This window comes from Verticillium nonalfalfae, assembly GCF_003724135.2.
Source record: "Verticillium nonalfalfae strain VnAa140/NRRL 66861 chromosome Unknown scaffold_218, whole genome shotgun sequence".
Classification (NCBI taxonomy): Eukaryota; Fungi; Ascomycota; class Sordariomycetes; order Glomerellales; family Plectosphaerellaceae; genus Verticillium; species Verticillium nonalfalfae.
The window spans coordinates 305-17,616 of NW_021167443.1; the positions used below are offsets into that span (position 1 = coordinate 305).

General features: G+C 50.9%; 3 protein-coding genes across 3 annotated transcripts; 2 read left to right on the forward strand and 1 right to left on the reverse strand.

The window, feature by feature from the left end:
• Positions 1-7,746: 7,746 nt before the first annotated feature.
• Positions 7,747-8,757, forward strand: D7B24_003897 (uncharacterized protein; the record flags this gene model as incomplete). The annotated part of the gene is made up of 1 exon (XM_028638082.1): positions 7,747-8,757. One exon carries the CDS (start codon positions 7,747-7,749, stop codon positions 8,755-8,757), a length of 1,011 nt encoding a protein of 336 aa, XP_028490453.1.
• Positions 8,758-8,810: 53 nt separating this feature from the next.
• Positions 8,811-10,568, reverse strand: D7B24_003898 (uncharacterized protein; the record flags this gene model as incomplete). The annotated part of the gene is made up of 4 exons (XM_028638083.1): positions 8,811-9,007; positions 9,063-9,120; positions 9,168-10,241; positions 10,293-10,568. 4 exons carry the CDS (start codon positions 10,566-10,568, stop codon positions 8,811-8,813), a joined length of 1,605 nt encoding a protein of 534 aa, XP_028490454.1.
• A 1,574-nt stretch (positions 10,569-12,142) lies between these two features.
• On the forward strand, positions 12,143-14,131 carry D7B24_003899 (uncharacterized protein; the record flags this gene model as incomplete). Its single annotated transcript, XM_028638084.1, has 11 exons — positions 12,143-12,170; positions 12,229-12,288; positions 12,339-12,352; positions 12,401-12,437; positions 12,488-12,513; positions 12,565-12,638; positions 12,693-12,789; positions 12,841-13,102; positions 13,155-13,347; positions 13,399-13,945; positions 13,997-14,131. The coding sequence occupies 11 exons, from the start codon at positions 12,143-12,145 to the stop codon at positions 14,129-14,131; spliced, it is 1,473 nt and encodes a 490-aa protein (XP_028490455.1).
• Positions 14,132-17,312: the final 3,181 nt, after the last annotated feature.

Below are 17,312 nucleotides of genomic sequence, written 5' to 3' on the forward strand. Positions count from 1 at the left end.
ATATAAAGGTAGCTATAAAACTTAGTAGAATGAAAGTAGAAGTTAAATATAGACGCCCCTAACGCCTACGTAGCTGCTTAATCTTTCGATCGATAGTATGAATATCTAAGTTTACGATATAGTCGCGAAAGTTTACTAAGGTTAGCTTAGAAGGGTTAGAGAGGATGGAATCCGATACGTTAAAATATATCCTCGAGATAAGCTTAATCGCCTTTTCGATGAACCAGTTCGGATTGCCTATCGCCTATCTCGCTCGATATTTCGGTGGGGTAAAAGTGAGAATGATATTCCGCCCGATAAATTGAAAAGGCCTGAGTAGATATGGATTAGTATTAAGGGTTAATCTAAAACGGCGTACGTACTGAGGGAACTATAGTTCGCAGAATTGTTTCATAAAGGATTCAGCGGCCTCTGCCCTAATCTTCTTCTGGTCATCTGTGGTTTGTTCCTCAAAGGCGAACTCCTGCAACCAAAAGAAGAATTCCTTAACTTCGAGCTAAGTTCGTGGATAGTTGTTTCCGAATGATTGGGACCCGTGACTCGGTTCGGTTCTGAAATGCGAGGTCAGTTGCTCTCCCCAGCGCGGATATGCCTGTTGAATCTTGTGATGTGGTACTTGGCACGCTGCGCCCGCTACTTTACGGACCCAGGTATCAAAGTAGGAAATCCCAATCACCGTCATTTTTGCTTCCCACACAGAGCTGAAGGTACCAGGCTTCCGCTTCCACACTGTGCTGTGCAACTTGTTGATACGAGCAATGTCTGACGCCGTCTCAGGTGCAGTGCTCCCGTTGATGAGCCACTTCAGCTCTGACAATTGTGTTCTATAATATCGAGAGTGCCCACCTGTAACAACCCGACCGCCATGAACTGCGGCAGCACCGGCTGGTGTTTGTGAGTTGATACAGATAATGACAGTGTAGGCTAGCGAAGCACCAAATGTAGATACTCCGAAAAGAGACGAAGTACGTATGATGTGGTCAAATTCGGTTTCTGGATCCAGCTATTGAGGGTTAGGGCGAAGGTGTCTTGCCTGAATGTTGTATGGAACTCACTGTGTCGAGGTAGGGCGCTATCCATTTACCATTTCGTTTATTCATAGGCGGCCATTCTGGTACAGGCCTGGTAGCCCTGGGGGCAGGACGCGGTAGACGTGGGGATGCATAGAGTTGGTCTTCATTGTCGGTACCGGGAGGTAGACCATTTGTCAGCACCAGTCTATAGTCGGTATTGGACTTCATAGTGACGAGAACCCCAGCTTGACGCGTAGTTTTGCTTGTAATTAGGGATCGTAGGTTTTAATGTGACTGTACGTCCTGCTGATGGACCTTTCCTAGCGGAATAAAGGACTGGGTGGACTTGGAACAGTTATAATGATCATAGACTGGCTTCTGATCTTAATAGTCGTCGGACTAGCAAGACTCATAATAGTCGCCAACACAAAACCTGCCTGAATTCCTCGGCATTTAACTCAGACATAGGGCCAGGAAAATACTTCTATCGTTAGCCAAAACTCGCAGGTGTATTGAAAGCTAATTTGGGTGGCGGGAGTGTGATATATCCTAGCAGCACCATTTGTATTCGAGCGATTTATCATCGTCCACTTAGAACCTCATTTTCGAGCACAAATTACGTAGGAGTCTTTGATGATCACGAATAATGAGGCGGTGGGCATTCCTGAAGGCCTACACTTGAGTGTACCGGCCTCACAGAAGCTTCCGGTAAAGAAAAGTCGATAAGATATACGAGACACTTGTGTGGGAAGATTCAAGTGCAAACTAAGAAACCTTGAAAAGATGATCTGTGGCAAAAGGCGGTGAGATTTCCATCAAAGGTATTCGTAGCAATCCAAGCTGAGGATGTCAACGGCGAAAGGCATCCCTGCCAACTTCTCGAAATGCAAGCCCATGACCTATAAAGCCTTTGGGTTGCTGCCGCACGTATGGGTTGTACCAGATGAAGACATCACTTTGAGTAAGCCGCATTCATCTGGCATTAGCTTCTTCTTATCCCCTTAACCCTCGCCACACACCGGTGCCATGTCTTTCGGCTCGCTCGACAAACGTCACACCACGATGCCTCTCTGTCGTCCCCCATACTCAAATGGACGCGACCACGCCGAAGACATTTCCATTCTTACAGCAGCCTACAGGGTTTCTGTCTCGTCAATTCGAAACCTTGTGCCGGAGTTCCTCCAACTGGAAGATGAACCTCTTATAACATCTCGACTGATCCGGTATGGGAAAAGCTCGGTCGGACCATATTCAGAGTTTGTTCAGCAAGTGGAGGTTTCATATCAGGACGAAGTATTTGACTTCAACTTGATCCTGATCTTGGACAACGAGAAGGCTATCTTCCTCGGCCGTGAAAAATACGGATTTCCCAAAGTATTTGGAAACATCGACCTGCAATCACCCAATAAGGATCAGAGCGTCTGCGGAATAGCGGAGACTATGGACAAAAAGTCTCGAATTGAGTTTCGATTCATTCCAGCAGGGCCTCAAGATTGCCAGGCTCCAAAATCAACAAAACGGATGCTCAACTTGAGGTACATCCCTTCTCCCCTGCACGGGGAACCTCCTTCGCTTCGCGAGTTAATCCCGGTAACTATGGCGATGAAGTTCCCCGGCATTCGGGTAGGGAAATGTGACATAACATTTTCCAAATCATCACCGATCGACCCATGGACTCAGTTGCGCATCATCAAGCATGAGTACGCTTTTTATGGGGAGGGTGGGAAGGCGGAGCTCGAGGCACGTGAGAAGAGTAGTCTTTAATAATGCAGCCTGTGCCCGAGTAAATACAAGTCACACGATAGCAACACAGTAGCTAGGGCGTCCAACATAGTTTACCTAATCATTTGCAAATTCATACGTCTTCTATATAGGGCACCTATGTTCTTGCTTACCTAGATCAAGGGACTATTTCCGATGATCTTAACTCGCGATGTGATATCTTTCGCATTGCACTACTTCCATTGCCCGCCCAATGACGGCGATCCACCTAGTGAAGGTCAATGGCCAATGCTAATCGGTTTATTTCTTTTTTGCGGTTGGTAGGGATATGTCGGCACGCGTTAATGGTGGCGATATGTCTCAGTCATTCAAGTAAAATGGTTGGCCTGTTCGTATAGGCGCATTTCTTCGCCTGGGCATGGTGACATAGATGAAACAGTTTTCCCCCTCGAAGCCTGCTCACGACACAGTGAGTATCCACCGTTTCGAAGCTCAAGCTCGGATTCTGGTCAAATGATCCTCCACTCTAGGACCAGTATGCATGCTGCATCAACAGTGTAGGCAGAAATAGAGTACGGATCGGGCCGGAGCAGGTTTTTTGAGAACAAGTTTCTTTTTCCGCTTTTGCACAACGAGACAATGAGTGACATGACGCAATAGCTTTTGCAGCCCGCTATTCATACATGGGCGATGAACACTCTTCAAGCAGCCAGCCACTCCCCACCGATTAGCTATTACACCGAACCAGTACTTGTATCGTGCTGTGGATTCGAGCCAAAAGATATGTATGGAGAGAGTGCCTCACAGAAGTATTGTGCAATTTTTCTTGAACACGCATTTCATTTCTCACTCTCACTCTCTCACCCATCGACCATGGACTGGCTCACCGAAACAACCACACGTTATACGCATGCACAAGCGCCGATTGAGCTGCAAGAAAAAGATGGCACCATATCAAACCTACTTCATATTTGCCAAACGTCTTTGCCACCTTGCAAATTGAACCCACTTCTTTTCAATGGCCATCTTCAGACCTTTTGGACGACAGTGAACTCGAATGCTCCTCAAGTTCTCTATGAGAGGCGAATATTTACATCAGACAATCCAGACTACGGGGGAAGTTTTGCAGTAGACTTCGCTACAAGCACATGTCCTGAGTCGGATGACAAATATCCTTTCAGAGCAACATCCTTACACGGCGAAGAAATGGATACCCTTGGCTCCTCGGATGCCAAGCCGCAGCTCATCGTGCTCCATGGCCTTACGGGTGGGTCGCACGAGGCATATGTCCGGCACTCCATAGCTCCTTTAGTCGAAAGCGGGATGTGGGGTGTTTGTGTTGTCAATTCACGAGGCTGCGCCCGAAGTAAACTTACGAGCGGTGTTCTGTACAACGCCAGGGCTACATGGGACATACGACAGGTTGTGACATGGATTAGATTACGGTTTCCTAACAGGCGAATTTTTGGTCTGGGCTTTTCTTTAGGTGCCAACATACTCACCAATGTAAGAAGCCCTTCTGCTTCAACATCCGTGTTTGCTGACGCAATATCAGTACTGCGGCGAAGAAGGGCCAGGCTGTCATTTGACTGCCGCTGTCGTTTGCTCCAACCCCTTCAACTTGGAGGCTGTGAGTAGGGCTCTTCTACGTACAGTTGTGGGAAGACATGTCTATCTTCGGACACTGGGGGGTAATTTGTTCAAGTCCTGGACTATGATGCCATGCTAACGAAGAATGACGGTAGACATCGTTAAAGAATACGCCCGCGAAAACTCCGAGGAAATCGAGGCTCACACTCAGTTAAACCTTGATGCTATCTTGTCTGTTACGACCCTGACGGAATTTGATAAGGAAGTTCATTGCCAAACATGGGGATATCCAACCGTATTCTCATATTACCGCGATGCATCCTCAAGCGACGCTGTGCTGGCCATCAGGATTCCATTTCTTGCGCTACACGCAGCTGATGATCCGGTATGTTTTATCCAAGCCTATGCTTGCGTGTACCAGAGTATCTGATCGCGATTGTCTGAAGATAGCAGTCGATGAAGCGATTCCGTATGAAGAATTTCAGTGTAACCCTTACACAATTCTGTGTACAACTTCCCGCGGTGGTCACCTAGGATGGTTCGGTTCGCGAGGCGAGCGATGGTACGCTATAGCGGTAAATGGATTCTTGAATCGTATGGCTTTCGGTGTCAAAACAATAGATCAGGACAGCGTTGGAAGATGCGGTGATGATATTAAGCGGTTTGATCCATTGCGGAGAAAGATGGAGTAAAGCTTCAGATCGATGGCGACGTTGCAAATCCGCTCGCTTCCTACAAGGCTCCAGATGAATGGAATATATAAAGTACCTAAAACTATTCCGTAGTTATGCCTATCCAAAGATATGATGATGAGTTTCCTAATTTCCATGCTCTACGAGGGAAGAATGCTAACGTTTCCGCCTTGGCTGATGTTGTGGAAAAGGCGCACAGGGGGCCACGATGGGGTGTTCTTCCTGGCAGCTTCGCCGATCTTCCTGGAGACAAAATCATTCATGCAAGGGTGTAGATGAGCGAGGTCGGCATGTAGCTTTGGAATGCACGCTCTACTGTAATTTGTCTTAAGACGAGGAGCCGGGTAACTCGGAACAGCCCAGGGTGAACCCAGAGGTATGTCGCAGGGCATGGTACGGAGCACTCAAGTACTTCGGGTGCGGCACTCGGTTTCACCAGCAGATGGAGTAGTTCAGCGGGCGCAAGTGAATCCCCGCCCGCAGACTTGAAGCACTCCCCGACGAGGAACCCCTGCCGCCGTTGATGATAGGCGGACACACCCGGCTCGGTATCCAAATAGCTGGACAACGCGGACGCGCGTATGCGACACAAAATGAATCATTTAGACTTGTGCGCTGGTGTGCCATTCGGTCTAGCAAACCATCACTCGCGATGATGCACATGATAATAGAGAATAAGTATGGGGTCTGACCCATAAACAACAAGCACCCCGTTTCAGTCCATCGTCGCTGGTGGCGAAGCAGGCGGAGTTGACGCGTTGGTAACCGCAAGTTCTCAAACATCTTCATTGTCAAGATTGATTGTGGGCCTCACATGAAACCTCGAAAGCAGCTAAAGATATCAGCCGAGTCCCTTATGAGTATCCTCGTCAAGACGGTGGAAAAGTCACCATTCAGCAGTCTGTACCCAGGCGCAGTGGCGTGTAGTATATCGAACTCATCCGGGTCCGATTCTGCTTCTTGAAGTCTGATCTTGTAAAAACATGCTACTCACAGTAAAGAAAACAGGCCTTCCAAGCAAATGAGCGAGTAACAGTCAGCACAACAGCGGGCTCTCTAGAGAGCGTAACGGTGGTAACGCTAGGGGACAATTTTAAGACGAAGTTCATATAGGGCTGCCTAGAACGAATCTGCGATTTAGGTTGTCCGTAGTCAACTGGCGACTGGCGATGTCGGCGGACTTTCCCGCGGCGTGTCTCTCGGTGACAATGAAGCAAAGTTCCGATGATTTCGTCAGGCTCACGAGCTTGAACGCGCTACCTGTTGTTGTGGGGCCGCCAAAGACCAGTTCGAGTTCGACTCGGATCGTGCATGATGTCGCTGGTGTTGCGGCGGGAGTGGTCCCCATATACGTCATGATGCAGTCTGTTGTTGTGAAACATAAGATACAGGCGATGATTGATCCTGGGTCAACAACCTCTGAATCCAGCCTAGTCTTATGTGAGAGTGGTGCACAAGGGTGTTGTTGTTGTTCTCCGGAAGGGCACAAACCCCAGCTTGTTCGACTAATTAGTGTGAGGGTACTCTGGCATCCAAGCTTCAGCATCTTCGGACAGGCGACACAGTGGCTGCGATCATGGCCGGAAGTTAACAACCTTTTGATGGTGAGGGAGAAGTCCTCTGCCATTGGAAGCATGGATTTACTGAACAAACCAAGATACACGTGAGTACCAAAGTCCACTAAATCAATGCTTTACAGCGCACATTTCACAACGCACCACAACAAAAAACCGGCCGAACAATCGATCGGGTACAAATTAGTCAACAACCCATGCACGTTTGGTTCGCTCCTCAAGCTTATGCCGCACTAGTAACTATTCCTTCTTTGAACGAAGTAGGAGCCATGATTTCGACCTGAATCTCTCACCCTACTAGAATCTTTGGATTGCAGTTTTGCCCGGAAGTCATAGGCCGTAGTGGCGCGGGTTCAGCCGCCAAGAAGGTTCGCCGATTCCCAAGAATCAAGGTAAGCCGGCCGGCAGCAGCTCACGCCTGACAGCAGCGTCCGTCATATGAACCCTCTCGAGCCTGGGTGTGTTACAGTCCCAAAGGCGACCTCCGGGTTTACCCTGGCAATATTTTCTTTGCTGACAAGGATAAAGTTGTCGCGGCTCCCCCTCCTTGACTCAACAGAAGATTGGTAGCATGCCGGTGGGAGAGGCCATCATGCAGTTTCACGAGTAGCCGGTGAAGGCACACGTAAATGTTCTGATCGTTGGGTGGGAGGAACCAGATTCTGCTGATGGCTCTGTTAAGGGAGCTGGAAGGCATTTCGGTGGTTCCACCTGCCTGGCTTGATGACTGGCCCCGGAACGCATCTTTTTTAGACTGTATGCCATGCTAGGCACCCTCGAGAAATTGGGCTCTTTAAAGTAGGCCAACTTGGGTTTAGCTAAAAAGATTGAAGTTCCCCGCATCATACGTTTGTCGACCCCAACTTCACGGGTGCATCTCGTTGGCGGAAACACTCATTCGAGATCCTCCGTGCGCCTCCCCGCAAAATTCGAACTGCCGGTAGCATCTTGCCGTACCCAGAACTTTCGAAAACGCAGTGCAGGCGGAATGGCAAGCGGAAGATGCCTCAGAGTTGTTCTTTGGAGTCCATCGATTCAAAGTAGCGCGGAACTTGTGCTTTGCTCTTAATATAAAGGTAGCAGCTTTAGCATCAGTTCGAATCTGTGCTTCCTGCACTGGACTTTTCAGGCTTCATTTGGTATCATCTACTAAACATGCATTTCATACGTTTGTTTCTCCTGGGCACTGGTCTTGGTGTATCAGCGCTCAGCTGCGTCAAGTCACCCTCTCGAACCAAACCTCCGCCAGGAGCGATTGTTGTTGACGCCTCGAAGCAGTACCCCGACAGCTATCCCACCGTAGGGCAGGCTATCGCTGCAATTGAGAACACGACAGCCGAGCATGTCGTTTTCCTTATGCCCGGTGTTTACTCCGAGCAGGTGTACATTCCCTCACTTTCCGGTCCACTCAAGCTTCAAGGCTATACAAAAGACTCCCGATCATACTTCAACAACGAGGTTACCATCACGGGTAACCTCTCTCGGCAGACGCCTGGATTGACAAACAACGATCAAACATCCACTGTCCGGCTTTGGACCTCAGATGTCAAGGTCTACAATCTCAATATTGCCAACACCTTTGGACAAGCAGCCACGGGCGGGCAAGCACTGGCTTTAAGCGCACAGAGGACAAACGAGGGTTTCTATGGGTGCAGCTTCACCGGGTTTCAAGACACAATATACGCCAATGAGGGTCGGCAAATCTACGCCAACTCGTACATCAATGGCGCCGTCGACTTCGTGTTTGGTTTGCGAGCTTCGGCATGGTTCGAGAATTGTGACATAGAAACTATAGGGCCGGGTTTCATCACAGCAAATGGAAGAGAGTCGGAGGAGAACAAGTCTTTCTACGTGTTCAACCATGCCAACATCACTGGCACGAGCGGTGAGGGGTCAACTGTTTTGGGAAGGCCATGGAGGCCGTTCTCCAGGGTCGTTTTCCAGAACAGCTGGCTCGGCAACGTCGTCAAAGCGGCAGGGTGGTCGGCATGGGATGCGACACAGAGCGTTGCCAATATCTTTTACCGGGAGTATGGCAACACAGGGCCAGGCGCAGTCGGACCGCGTGTTGAGTTTGCAGGCTCATTGGATGCACCAGTGCAGCCTGTGACCGTTCTCGGACACGGGTTTGAGACTGAGTGGTGGGTTGACACCACATACTTATGAGATGCACGAAGTATTTCAGTGTAGAAGCATTGTATCTAAGGATGATTATGGTACTACATCGGCACTCTGGCTGCCGTTTTTCGCCAGAACTCACACCTCTTGCCAAGATGCTCAAGCTTGGCTGTGCTTAGTCCACCGTCCTTGATAACCCATTCGCTACCGGTGTCGAGCGCAGGAACCCCGGCAATGTCGGGAGGCGACAGTTTGAGAGCATTCGGGTCACCCGTCATGAAGAAGGATGCGAAAGCGCCTGTTTTTTCCCCATAAGCTTATGGTCAATGCTCTGCGAGTGAATTTGAACGCACCTGTGTAAGCTTGATACCTGGCAGGATCCGACCGCTGAATAGCGTTTATCTGATTCCACTGTGACACATCAGTATTGTGTTTGTCAACATTTTTAAACTACTTACCCAAACTGTGTCACTCGCATGCTTTGATGGGCTCATTGAATACTCGCCAAGCCAGCCGCCATCCTGTGCAGATCCAGAGAACCAATAGGCAGGGCAGGTGAGGACGACATCTCGGTAGATCTGACCGGCACGGACGTACGTTGTGCTATACTCGATGGTCTCCGTTGTGCCTTCTACTGGGTAGTGTCTTTTCACAGCTTCGATTTCGCACGTCTTAAACCCAGGGAGAAATCCGCGGAGCCATGTATCAAAGGACTCGGCGCTTGAATTGTAAGGAGGCGACCCGGCATCCGTTGCACCTTGGAAACCGGGAGGGATGAAGTTCTCGCCTTCTTGGGTGTTATGCATGGCAAAAGCCAGATTCATGTTAACATGACCCTTGGCTGTGGCCTGCGAAAGCGGTTCGCGCAAGAAATCACCATCGATGACAGGACCCCAAGTAAAAGTTGACGTGTTGTACTGTTGCGAGGTCGACAGGAAACGGCTTGCGTCGCGGATGGTCTGGACGTCAGCCTTCTTGAGACATGCGAGACTATTGGGTCCTGCACATCCAGTTCTCGCAGCCAGCTCATCGTAGAGGTCCTGTGCTTCGTTGCTGTCGTGCTTGTATGTTTTGGGCCAGAAAGGACTGCTAGCCATGGCCTTATGGAAGAGTTTCTGCTTTCCCCCGCGCCCAAGTGCCTGTGCCAGAACACTTCCACCACCAGCCGACTGTCCCCAGACTGTCACATTGTCGGGATTGCCGCCAAATTGGGCAATGTATTTCTTCGTCCACTTGAGCACAGCTTCCTGGTCTAGAAGACCCGGATTGAGGTCCGATAGGGGGTCCTCCGCAACCTCCCTGCCAGGAAGGAATCCAAATGCGTTTGTGCGATAGTTGGGGTAGATAAACAACATGTCGGACGATGTCGACACGTTGAGAATAGGGTACGCAGAAGGTGGGATATTAAAAGAGGCTGAGCCCTGAATAAACCCACCACCGTAGAATGTTACCACGACTGGCTTCAGGGGTTGATCGCGAGTCCAGGGCCGTGAGTAGAGTCCCAGGTAGAGGCAATCTTCTGAACCGTTGACCTATTCAAGTCAGCTCCGGAAGCACACATGTGAAGATGTCACAATACGTACGGTGCGCTGCGGGCACATATCAAATGGTCGACTAGAATCATACGGGTCCTCTAGAACTGGTAGAGGAGGCTGCGGGCCGCGGAATCTGTTCTCACCGACAGGAGGCGCTGCGAAAGGAATCCTCTGCCAGTACGAAATGTTGTACCTCTCTGAGTAAGCTCCCTTGAATGTTCCGTAGTCAAGGCTAGCAAGGAGCTGTGGCGACTGGGCTTGTTGCCCCTGTGCACCGTGGCACGCCAGCAAAACGGAAATCGTATATACAAGAAAGGACAACATTGTCATTTGCGATGTACTGGCCTGCGAAGTCGAGGAAGCCCTTCGCAACGGGCAGCAAAATGGCGCCGTTATATGCTGCCCAGGCTGAGGACCACGCAGTCCCCTTTCGTTAAGATCCGACCATCCGGATCCTCAATCATCTTCGTCTCTTCGGCACCATCGATCGCCGACCCCAGGTTTAGTCTTGTGGGGGAGCCACCTTGGCCGTCCAACCACTGGGTGAATGCGGGGTAGCTGTTCCTGGGGACATGGGGTAAGGGTGTGCTGTTCGGTCCATCACCTCCCGAGCATCCATGACGACAATTTCCCGTCCCAAACGTGGCTTGAAGTGTGAAGAGCCTCGGTTCGAGACGAACACACCGTGTGGAAACAGAGGCCGAGGAGTTCTTTCGGAAGCAGTATAACATATGGAAGGTTACACAGCCATGCATTGTAAGGTGACCTGGTTCAGGCCGGCAACCGCATGAAGGCTCTTTTCGGAAACTCGATGAGCCGTTGAAAGAAGTGGTAAACATCGCGGGTTGATCGATAAGGACAGATGTCCTCGGCAACTGAGTGTCGGAAATATCGAACGCAGGCCGCGAGGGTAGCGGGTGGGTTCCAAGAGCTGATAAAGCCTCACTCGCTCGTGTTTGAGGTGGGTTACTCCACAGGGCAGGAAAGTGCCTGGAACTCAGCTACGGGAGGTACTGAGCACGTGGGCCACCTGGCCCCAGGTGAATGACACTGACAAGGCGAAAGCCAGCGACTGACAGCTTGCAGTGAGCGGCTAGATGAGCGACCGGAGGCTTGACAGCCCGGGACAGGGCGTCGCTCATATTGGGCACTGTTCTACGCGAGGAATGAAACCCCTCAAGCTAGACTGTCAGTCAATACACGGCTCGAATTACCCTTGGAAAACTCTGACCATAGGAACGTAGGCGGGCCAATGAGATTTTAGACCCTGATGTACTCTGTCAGTCAGAACAGGGTACTCTTTGTGGGGCCTTTTAGATGGGTTTTCCGCCTCTGGCACCCAACATTCAGGCCCAGCCGAGTGGTCAAGATGCAGCACGCAGGACGCCACGCCATGTGTTCGCGGAGATTTGTTCTTTGGACTTGTTTGCTCCCTTGTATGAGCTCCCGCCTCTTTACTCATGCTGATACCTCAGAAGAAGTTCCGTGGTCGGGGGCGTGTCACCTAGTGCAATATCGCGACTCAGAAACCCTCACCTTGAATCATGCATCTGGCCTGATGTATATGTATGATGGAGTCCTTACCCTGGTCATCCCGAATAAGCTTTCAAAAGTGTCTACCTATCCGCATTCTAGACCCTGAATGTCACCACGTCTACCGGCTCCGCAAAGCTTTGCCTCGAATCAGCATGCTCGAGACCAACAAGGTCCATGGCGACCATCCTCTTTGCTTAGCTAGCGGCCTGCTTAGTCGTGCTCCCGTCATCGGGACGTTGATCTGATAAGATGAGATGGACCCAATCTTAGTCCATGCCAGCTTTCCTTAAAAAGACGGAGTACCTGCGGTCGTGAGAGACGTCGAGCCGAGCACAATCATCAGCTTCCATCTATCTGGCAAAATGGCTTCTGTCGGTCAAAAGATCCGGAGTGCGTGGGATGAGACACTTGACCCTGGCAAGGAGCAACAGAGCTGACTTTGGGCAAGACTTTTTCCTGGGTGATACCACGGACAGTAAAGAAGAGAGGCGACTCGTCAGGAAGCTAGGTGAATGCTAAGGGCACAAACACAACTCCAAAGCTAACAGCATGTGCTAGACTTCTTTATTATGGTACGGCCTGCGGTTGTCCAGGCAGATTTGTTCGCTAATCCTTCACAGACTTACTGCTGTCTAAGTTACTTCTTTAACTACCTCGGTAAGTGACTACTTTGCATGGAGCCGAAGCACCAGCTTACAATGGGGAAGACCGAGCAGCGTTTGCCAATGCCTATGTAAGCCCAAATTGGTGTCGCCGCAATCAGCCTTGCCTGATATTCCAATAGGTTGCCGGCCTCCGCGAAGCCCTTGACATGCGCGGCATTGATTATAACAAGGTCCTTTCTCTGACCACTGCTGGGTATGAAAATGGAGAACCTTGTCCCAAATACAAGCGCGGCTGACCATGGAGAAGAATGGCTGTCGGGCAACTTCCTCATGGTATCATAATACAAAAGGTGGCGCCAAGGATATGGTTCCCTTCCATGGTTGTCGTCTGGGCTGGCTTGACGGTATGGTTTTGATTGGCAAAATACTGGCGTATTGGTGGCTAATGAATGAAGATGGCCAGCGCAGCTGTGAAAACCGTGACCCAGCTTTGCGTCATTCGTTTCTTTCTTGGCTTGGCTGAGGGAAGCACGTATGCGGGCACCATCTACATCATCGGGGCCTGGTATAAGCCTGAAGAAATCGCCAAGCGAACTGCTCTGTTCACTGCATCAGGCCAGGTAGGCACCATGTTTGCAGGTGTCATGATGGCCGCTATCCACAGGGGTATGAAAGGGCTTGGTGGCCTTGGAGGTTGGCAATGGGTGTTCTTGATCGGTAAGCAGGACGGTTGCACCACGATTTATAAAGACGCTGACAAGCCTCAAAGACGGTATCATCACACTGCCAATTGCAGTGTTTGGCTTCATGTACTTCCCTGATACTCCAGGAAAGACCAAAGCCAACTACATCTCCGAAAAAGAAAAACAGTTAGCCGTTGCAAGATTACCACCCATCAAGGAGGACGGCCACAACATCCATCCCGTCTCTCTCTTCAAGCGTGTATTCGCAAACCCTGTCTTGTAGGACCCGATCTCATCAAGGATATGTCGTACAAGCTGACCCTATCACAGCTGGGTTTTGTTCTTCTGGTCTCCAGTGTGCGCCAGTATAGAGGGGTTCCCTTTCCAGAACACCTTTTTGTTATGGCTGAAGTACCATGACGATTCTTTCACGCAGACTCAGATCAACACATATCCCCTGGGCGTCCAGGCTGTTGGCATCGTGTCGAATATGCTTGCGGCCTGGCACATGGACGCCACTGGCCAGCGCATTCCGATGGCTGTTCTTGCGTGTCTTTTGCAGGTCATCGTCGGAGCCATGCTGCTCGTCCCATCGTTGCCTTTTGGAGCTACCTTTTTTGCCTACTACCTCGCCGGGTCAGCCTATATGGTCAATCCCCTGATCTTTGGTTGGGCTAGTATCATTCTGCAGAGGAGCGGCGACGACGCTATGCGCAGCGTTACAATTTACTCTATGAACATTGGTTCAATGGTTTTATGGACATTCTGGGGCATCTTATTCTACTCAGCTGCCGATGCGCCATACTGGAAGAAGGCTTGCATTTCCTTGCTCTGCTGTTGCGGTGTCATGCTTGCATATATGTGGGCAGTCTTCAAGGTATGATACAGAAATGAGAAATTAACGCGATGAGTGCTTACGAAGCTTCAGGTGGACAAATTCACAGCGAAGAAATACGCTGACCGCATGGTTCCCGCAAAGGCTGGGGAGAAGGACTCAAATGCGACTTTTCCAGAAGGCAATGAGAAGCATGCACAGCAGAAAGTCCAGGAGAAGCAAATCTGAATACTGGACTCTTACAATGTCTATTTGGTACGCAGACCTGCGCTCAAGGTTTGGAGACCCTTACTTTTGGACAGAGCAACAAGCGCCAGTGTGACGTTATAATTTCAGGGGAGACACGAAGACGCTGGGAGTTCATCGCGCCAGCAGAGGCAGAAATATGAGGGCTCAGCATTGTTGCCGAAGAATGAGCCGAGTATCAAGAGAAACACGAAACTTTCATGGGATGAAGGACGAAAAGCAAATGGAACAGAATATTTGCCATTAAACCTTGCACCTAACACTCGTCAATTTACACCTGACAGCGACCTGCTTAACCATCGCCTGATTCAAGCAAAAGGTACCAGCAATGCCGCGGATAATCTGCCAGAAACTGTCCATTGAGGACCGCTTGCTCTTCTGTGGCTTCATTACAATGCCAATGTACAAAGAACTAGAAACAAAGCATGTGCAAATACCAGCGATTCCCATTGGAATTTCAAGCAGCTTCAAAGCAGCCAGGAGCAGTCACCGAGCCATTTATTCTCCAAGACATTTGCAAACAGATTGCAACGAGAAGTAGGTAATTTGGGCACTTCGTGGCTCTTACCTCGGCAGTGATTTTCAATCAGATCAAATCTTACGCACTGCTTCGTGCAGAATTCATTGCACAGTCTATCAGTGAGAAATAATCACATTACACTGCCAGGCGAGCTCAGTTGAATGGGTGTGTTAATCATGATGTTTTGGATATTTTTACCACCACCAGTCAACGATCTCTTTACCGGCCGCGAGATGCCGCTAACTTTGAGCCGACAAGCACATGATCGCTTTCCTTGGTTTTCCCACCCTTTATCCAAGAGATCCTATGGCGGGGCTAGATCTGAGCATCGCCTTGATGGCCCGGGGCCTGTCATGTCCGCCGCCCGATGGCAAACCTCTCCCGATCGATGACGAAATGCTACAGCGCAAGATGCAGCGCAGCAGCCCCGGGACTTGTTTGCACTAGTGAGAGCTGGAATGGGCCTTACATGTGGGTCTTTTCCAGTGCAGCACCCTGATTGGCTTAGGATGGTTTGCCTGTAGTCATGGTCGTCTCACCTCGGTGCTACGGGACATTTCTGGCGCACGCGAAGTACATGTATGCCTCAGAGCAGAGTCCAGAAGCAAAATCTCGCAAGTGGGATCTCAAGCGGCGTCAAGGCATGCGACGCTTGCCCAGAACAGGCAGGTCAGATGTCTGAGACGTGCAGATCGCGGTCATGGACGGGCCGCTATAGGCTAACACGAGAGGCAGAACTCGTCTGTCTCCGCCGTGCTTCCATTGGCTGCGATGGGAAAGCCCAGGTGGCCAAGGCAGCCTTGGTGTCCTGGGCTTAGACTATGCCATACAATACAACAGTGGGAAACGCGCTGCACCAGTATCGTACAGCCATGGCAATCCAATGGTCAACGACAAGAAGCGACAAGAAAGGATCAAGTTGCCAATGGCGCCACCCGCGAAACTCATGAGCTTGTCTGGACGTACGCTGTCTTGTCGCATGTCCGGCAGTCAGGATCCCTCCGTGCTGTTGCTGATGCTCACATCCTTTCCCCAAGCCCTGCGTCATTATCCATAGATTGCAACTCGCTTCTTGCTTTCTGGGTGCTTTACGTACGCACACGAGCACATGATAACTCCCAGGCTTCAAGCGGGGCAAGATGGGTCGTGCGACTCGTAGCGCCTCTGACGACACTGTACGATGCAGGTTTGTGCTGTGTGTGGGGGAGCCAGGATGTGGGCGGTGCGATCCTCCTCCGTTGGAATTTACACTCCTGCAACTGGTTGCCTCCCTGTCTCTTCATTACACTAGGAGAGCGAACCGGGGGGTCGGCGCCCCTGGCCTCATTAAGCTAACGGCTGAAAGGACTTTCGCTGCCTCCAGCATCGACAAGCCTCGTGTTGGCGATGTACCCTTGTCAAACGCCAAGAAAGCTGGTCGTGTGCTTGCTGGCGCGCTATCAAGATGCTTCCGCGGTCGCAACCCGCCGAAAGGCGATGCCCACATTATGGCTCATTGTCTTGCAACATGGGCATTTGGGCTGGCCCACCCGAGGGAGCAGAGACTTTTACCTAGGCCGAGCGAACTGGAAGCGACTCTATCTTAACGCGTGGTGAGGTGACACATGGTGGCAACGTCGAGGCCAGAACTGCTCACGTGGTAATCAAGCCGCATGAGCTGATCAGACTGGCTCAATAGAGGCAATAAAAGAAACCGGGGGAGGGGGCGGGTAGACCGACACGGGTGCCGTGTCGCTGCGAACATGGATACAATCCCGATCAAGTGACCGGCGGCTAGGTATGATTGATACCGACCGACTGGCAGTTCGCTAGAGACTGCCTTGCCTGCCTTACCTGCCTTGCCGGCCTTTCTGCCTGCAATCTCTTGCGTCCTACTGTACCATCGTTCTGGGCGTAATCTGCGTCGAATCCTGACGTGTGGTGGCAGGTGGGTATCACTGCGACGCTTTCTATTGGTGTCACTCAGGACTGTCATTCGAGGGCCAGCAGCAAGTGAAAGCTTAGGACGCGTGCAGCCAGGCTGCCCCACGTCTTGAGCAGCCCTGAAAGATTCATTTAATAAAGAAAGAAACACAGGGGGCTGCGTGGGGAATAGACCCTTATCCCCCATCTACCTACGCTACGTCTATGCGTGTAATGCCAATGTAATGTCTCCAGGCGTCCATGTCGACGACTGAGTCTGGAGGGAGGGCAAGTATTCGACGGGGTGCGCGACACTTGGCGCACCATACCATATGCAGTCTGGATGCAGAGTTTTCCCCCCTTTGGGACCAAGATCCAATCCATCCAGTCAGGCCAGCCCAGGCTAGTAATCAGTCCGGTCAATTGGAATCCAGCTTCAGTGCCAACCCCCAGGGGCCCCCATGGTGGACCGATGGGGTCACTTAGCTTGGGCCTCAGCTCCACGCGGACCAACGTACCATGGACGGCCAAGAAGACCGACCCACGGCTTACAGTGGACGAAGAGAAGGTAGCAGGCCCTGAGACCTCCCTCGGGCGACCTCTTCAGGGGGCCGACCGGGTGGGTACTTGGCCACCACCGGCGCCGTGCCGAGTCCCGTTTTTTCTTGACGTCCACCATAGAGATGCCCATGTTGCTTGTCACTGTCGCTGTAGCTGAAGAGTAGGCGGGAAGCAGCACGT